Here is a 6,306-nt window from a genome sequence, read left to right on the forward strand (position 1 = left end):
TGGTTGTTTTGTTTTAGTTTTGGTTTGGTTTGGTTTTTTTGTTTGTTTGTTGGTTGGTTTTTAGTTTAGTTTTGTTTTGTTTTGATTGTGTGTGTGTGTGTGTGTGTGTGTATGTGTGTGTGTAATTAATTATCAGCCACACTGCCTCAACAATTAAAAGTAATTAAACTTGTTATTTGAGTATTATTAAATCCAATGATGTAAGACTTCTTCCTGATTCTTATCTACCCAGCTCTCTAACCTACAGTGTTTGGTGACAAACACAGACTGTCTTGTTGCATCCCCCAGTGGTATAAAAGTGATATGTACTTAATAAATAGCCCATTTGTTTAAAAAAGAACAGTGGAAAAATTGTTATTTGTTAATTTCTCATTGAGTATTTTTTCCTGTCTTTATGACACAATACAGAAAGGGGAGGGGCTTCTTTCATGTAGACCCTCCTCATTTCTCAAGGTCTCCTCTGTTATGCATTTGCACTGAGTTAGACACAGTGGCATTCTGAGAGTTCAAAATGACCAAAATATCAATGACATAATATTCCTCACAATCTGATGGGTAAAGTGGATGTGACAACCATTTATGGAAAATGAAGAAACAGAATGGGAGATGCAAGCATCTCTTAGAAAAAAATAAAGCACTATTATTCCTAGGCCAGTTAGGATTCTAATTGCATGCATGAACTCCCAAAAAGAGCAGGAGGACTTTGAGAAAATTCATCCTTCAAAAAGGTTGGTTTATCTGACCATATATTTTGGTATTAAGGTTGATAACAGTTCAAACTAAAAAGTTGGGCAATGATAAAATCAAGAAGAAACTGACCTAGCGAGTGAAAGGAGTTCAGTTTTCTTATGTGGAGGATGAGACATTACAAGCAACTTAAAAAGAGGAATATATTGACCAGATTGATGGCTGTGAAATCTGTGAGCTTATAATATCAGTGGCAGGAAGGGCAGCAAGGAAACTTGCAGTCCACGGGCTATCAGTAAGAAGGGTTGGTAGAGACTAGAGATTCAAGAACAATTTAATTGGCTCAGTGCAGAGGGCAAAAAGAGAGGCATTACAAGAGCCCCAGCTCAAGTTACTAAGTGAAGGTTATTAACAGCTCAGCACAGTGAGGCATCTTCTAAGTGGGTGGTCACTTCAACATCCATGGCTTCTTGAAGGCTAAAGTGACTCTATCCTGTTTGTTGTCTGTAGGCAAGTGAGAGTTTAATTCAGCAACGTGGTTAGCCTAAGTTTTCTCAAAGTCAAGCAAAACTGGAGAGATGACTCTCCAGGCATAGTGGTGCACACCATTATTCCCAGCATGCTGGAGAAGGTGAGGGGGAGGTGAATTGTGGTGAGTTGGAAACCATCCTGGTCTACATAGTGAATCTAAGACCAATACCTCCTCTACCAAAGCCACACTTACTCCAACACGGCCACACCTCCTAATAATGCCACTGCCTGTGGACCTATAGGGACCATTTTTATTCAAACCACCACATATGAGTTGCATAATATTTGCAGCTTTATACTGTTATTACTTTTTGTTTGTTTGCTTTGTTTTTCAAGACATGGTTTCTCTATGTAGCTTTGGCTACCCTGGACTTGTTTTGTAGACCAGGTTGGCCTCTAACTCACAGTTTTAATATACATGCAAAGTCTGTATGCTCCTGTGCTCAGTGCATGATGCCGAAATAGTTCTTTCTGGATGGTAATCATAGAGTTCTTTCAATAGGTACTAATGACCTTGGAAACTAAAATAATGGTGTCCTAATATCAAAAGCCTACTAGGTCAGCGATATGACTTGGATGCCTTAAGTGAGAATTGAAGAATGACTATTCTAATCATTATTATACACAAACCATTTTAATTTAAATGTTACTGAAGTCTCTTCAGAAAAGTATGTCTGTTTTGAAAGTTGGACTTTTGCAGAAGACCCCATAAAGGGAAGTAAGCAATTGTCATTGAGATTTAACTTAAGTATGCATTCTGATTAAATACCCTTGTGTTCAAAACCATTAGTTGGAGACATGAGCATGCTGCCATTTTAATAACTTGACACCTTAGCTAATGGGCAGCAGGCCAATGTTAGGTGTTTTTTGAGTTCTTTGATTCACTATTTAATGTCTTCCACTGAACATGTAAACCCAATAATGGTCAATTTATTTTTAAATGACCTTCCACTACCTTTGAATTCCTCATAAAGATCAATTCAAGTAACTCATAATACATTGCTCCAAAGACAAAAATGAACAAAATAGCCTGATGACCTACTTCCAATGAAGGCCTGATTTTCATGGAGTGAAAACAATTAATAGAGGAAATTTTGATTTATTTGCCTTTCTTTTCTAAAGGAAAAGAGGCCATTATCAACATGACAGATGTCCCTGAACTGTCTGGTAGGAGCTCCACTGTGGCACTTCTGCATCCCTTGCAATGTCTTATAATACCAGGTCGCACACTGTAGGACAATGAATAGAAGTGGCGAACTGAACGAACAAACCAAATTACTGAAAACTAATTGACAATTCCATTTAGATTCTGTACCCTTACTTAAACTAAATTTACAGCATTAGAGAATGGTAAACAAGAAGTGAAGAAGATGCTTTGGTTTTTACGTGGTTCTGTTTTGGTTTTGTCATTTTAGATTTTCTAGGGGAAAAAAGGAGACTCAGTTATAATAGAGGGACAAATATTTCATTGGGTTTTGTACATTGCCTTCTCTTTTCATGTAGGAAATATATCATACCTTTCAACCCAGAGCTTTAAATATCATAGTGCTGCCTCATGGTGACTTAGGACCCTTCAAAGTGCTTGGGTTACATGAGAGCAGGAAACAACAGTTCACTTATGTAGTCGGTCTTCAAGTACTTACATGTTTACCACAGGCCTCAATTCTAGGTGCTAGTCAAAGTGTTGCTAAGCAAGGTAGAGCAAGGACAGTAGTCGAAGTGCTGCTGTCATAATGTAGATGAAATATATTAGCTTTGAAATGGGAGGTAGCTGGTGGGACAATATGCATCAGAGACTAAGAATATTTTAAGTAGAACAACCAATACGGTTTCCCAACAGTTGAGCTGTAGCAACAACAACAACAAGAAGGCAATCAGTTAACAAGTCGAAGTTTTGGCTTGGACACTAGAAGGAGGGGGACTTTTACTCGTTCATAAGCATATGAAGGTAGATAAAGCAGGTTTGAGTGGGGAAAAGGAAAGAAAATGCAGTATTTCTCTTAGATAGAAAACTGGCTCTGGTTGCAGAGATGTGAAGTCAAAGACAAATATAAAAAGTAAAATGCACTGCCTGCCAAGATTGTCAATGCAGCACAAGTCATTCTGCCTGGAATTTTCCTGTCCGTGGTCTCTCCATCCAGTTAACCAGTTCACAATGCCAAAGTCACATATAACTTGGGACTATAGCAAAATAGCAAAAGCACTCTGTAACTGGAAGATGTAAGTAGCGTAAAAGTTCAATTTCGGTGCAAACACATCAATGATTGTGTGGGTGTGCACACACATATGAGTATTTTAAATAAATACAGAGCTAGCATGGCTTTGGCACTGATTTCTAAACTCCGTCACTGGGAGACATGGAGCCTTACCCAATAGCAGCTAAGGAGAATGTCTCTGTAGCCTCTAGAGAGCACTTCAGGGTCTCCCCACTGGCGCAGGCCTTCTGAACAGAATAGGTAATGCTTTCTCTGTCAAGATTTTACCAAGACTTTTCTTCTCTGTGTGTGAGTAAGTGCTTCAAAAAATAGTTAGAAATTTGTCTCTCGGATTTGAATACCCTCTTTTGAGCACCCCAGATCTATTATTCTTTTCTGAATCTTGCAGCAAGAAAGAGAAACATCTTAAAAGTAGCCTAGGATGAAAAATAAATAAATAAATAAATAAATATGAAATAGATCCTAGATGACTCAGAAACCAACTGGGAAAAGTATATTCCCTTTTGCATAAAAGCTCATAAGAGCTTCAGCTCTACACCACTTCTTCCAATACTTTATAAAATATATTATTGCCTATAACACTCAGAACTTTATTACATGAGTCTAATGTGTCCTTTTTTATAGACCAAGTGATGACAATGTTTAATTATTTTAATCTTTTTGCTTTTATCTGAGTTATTGTCTGAACCTTACACATACAGAAATTGAGTTTTCATTTATCATAGGTTTCAGATTCATGTTACCAAAATAGAAAAACTTAGAATATCAACAATTTTATATAAAAATATAAATTCTGATAGAATGAATCTATTTTGTCTGCTTGGCTCTTATCCATAAGGGAGTTATAGGTTGTATAGAGTAGTGTTCACTGGTGTAGTAAATTTGTTTTAAGTAAGTGATTGGGCTTTAATCCCTGCAATTTTCAAATGACTTTTTGGGAAAATAAATTATAATTACCTGCTGGAGCCACTGTGGCCAAGTACAGGCCATCCTGTCAAGTGCTCAAAGTGGTCCCAAGAGATTCAAAGTCCAAGATGGCATGCCTCAAGGACCAGCTGATTGTGAATCTTCTTAAGGAAGAGCAGCCCCCCACCCAGAACAAGATAACAACTGTTGGTGTTGGTGCTGTTGGCATGGCTTGTGCCATCAGTATCTTAATGAAGGATTTGGCAGATGAGCTTGCCCTTATTGACATCACGGAAGACAAGCTGAAGGGAGAAATAATGGACCTCCAGCATTTCAGCCTCTTCCTGAGAACACCAAAATTTGTCTCAGGCAAAGACTATAGTGTGACTGCAAACTCCAAGCTGGCCATCATCACAGCGAGAACCCGTCAGCAAGAGGGAGAGAGCCGACTCAATTTGGTCCAGCGAAACATGAACATCTTCAAGTTCATCATTCCCAACATCGTCAAGTACAGTCCCAACTGCAAGCTGCTCATCATGTCCAACCCAGTGGATATCTTGACCTATGTGGTTTGGAAAATAAGTGTTTTCCCCAAAAACCAAGTTATTGGAAGTGGTTGCAATCTGGACTCTGCTCGGTTCCACTACCTGCTGGGAGAAAGGCTGGGCATCCACCTGCTGAGCTGCCACGGGTGGGTCCTGGGAGAGCACGGAGACTCCAGTGTGCCCGTGTGGAGTGGCGTCAATGTTGCCGGCGTCTCTCTGAGGACTCTGAACCCAGCACTGGGCATCGATGCAGACAAAGAGCCACAAGCAGGTCGTGGACAGTGCCTACGAGGTGATCAAACTGAAGGGTTACACGTCTTGGGCCATCAGCCTGTCTGTGACAAACTTGGCTGAGAGCATCATGAAGAATCTCAAGTGGGCGCGTGCCATCTCCACCATGATTAAGGGTCTCTATGGGATCCAGGAAGATGTCTTCCTCAGTGTCCCTTGTGTCCTGGGACAAACTGGAATCTCAAATGTTGTGAAGGTGTCTCTGACTCCCGAGGAGGAGGCCCACCTAAAGAAGAGTGCTGACACCCTCTGGGGTATCCAGAAAGAGCTGCAGTTCTAAAGTCTTTCCATGTCTAACACTTCACGGTCCAGGCTGCCACAGGGTTTCTGTGAAGACCACACTCTACTCTATCTCCTCCTCATCTGAGCTGTGATTTGTGCAGTTGTGTTGAGGTAGACTGGGAGAAACCTCAGTTCCCACAGCTCTACCCCGATGCTAAGTGGTACTTGTGTAGTGGTAACCTGGTTAGTGTGACAGTCCCACTGTCTCCAAAACACACTGCCAATTGTGTGCAGCCTTCAATAATCCTGGGATCCTGTTGTGTCACTGCTGTGCACCCTCACCAAACATGCCTAGGCCAGCGTGTTCCCAACCAGTCATAACCTGGCTCCAGTGTGTAAGTCCATTATGCATAAGTTGTACATAACTGTCTAAAGGATACTATTTTGTGTATTATATGTGTCAGTGTACATTGCAATCGTATGTAAAAAGTGAGATCTGCACATGGATGATGTAACCAACTACCCAAGTGTCATGCCAATGAGAACACCAAATAAACCTTGAACAGAGAAAAAATATATATAATTAGTTAACTTTCCCCTAAAATTTTACTTAGCTTGTGAAATAAGGCCAATTTTCAACTTTCCTTTGTCCCATATTTACATAGACCATAATTCTTGGTATATGGTATGGCTTGAATCTTTTATTTAAATGATATTTGTACTAAATTTTGGAGAATTTCATCAATGTGTTTTAATCATATTCAATCACTCTCCTAAGTCCTCCTGAATTGACTTGACATCTTTAGCTACTCAAATTCATGTTCTCCCTCACCCCTCCAGTACAGAGTGGTGTGGATCTTAAATGACAGCCAAAGACCCATGTGTTAATGGCTTGGTCGCCAGCCTTG

The 6,306-nt window shown here is 39.9% G+C and overlaps 1 protein-coding gene across 1 annotated transcript; it reads left to right on the plus strand.

The window, feature by feature from the left end:
- Window positions 1-4,446: 4,446 nt before the first annotated feature.
- Window positions 4,447-5,456, plus strand: LOC127206305 (L-lactate dehydrogenase A chain-like). The gene is given in 2 exon segments (XM_051165582.1): window positions 4,447-5,145; window positions 5,147-5,456. Coding segments are annotated over 2 exon segments (987 nt in total). The 5' UTR covers window positions 4,447-4,468.
- Window positions 5,457-6,306: the final 850 nt, after the last annotated feature.

Source organism: Acomys russatus, chromosome 23 (genome assembly GCF_903995435.1).
Source record: "Acomys russatus chromosome 23, mAcoRus1.1, whole genome shotgun sequence".
Classification (NCBI taxonomy): domain Eukaryota; kingdom Metazoa; phylum Chordata; class Mammalia; order Rodentia; family Muridae; genus Acomys; species Acomys russatus.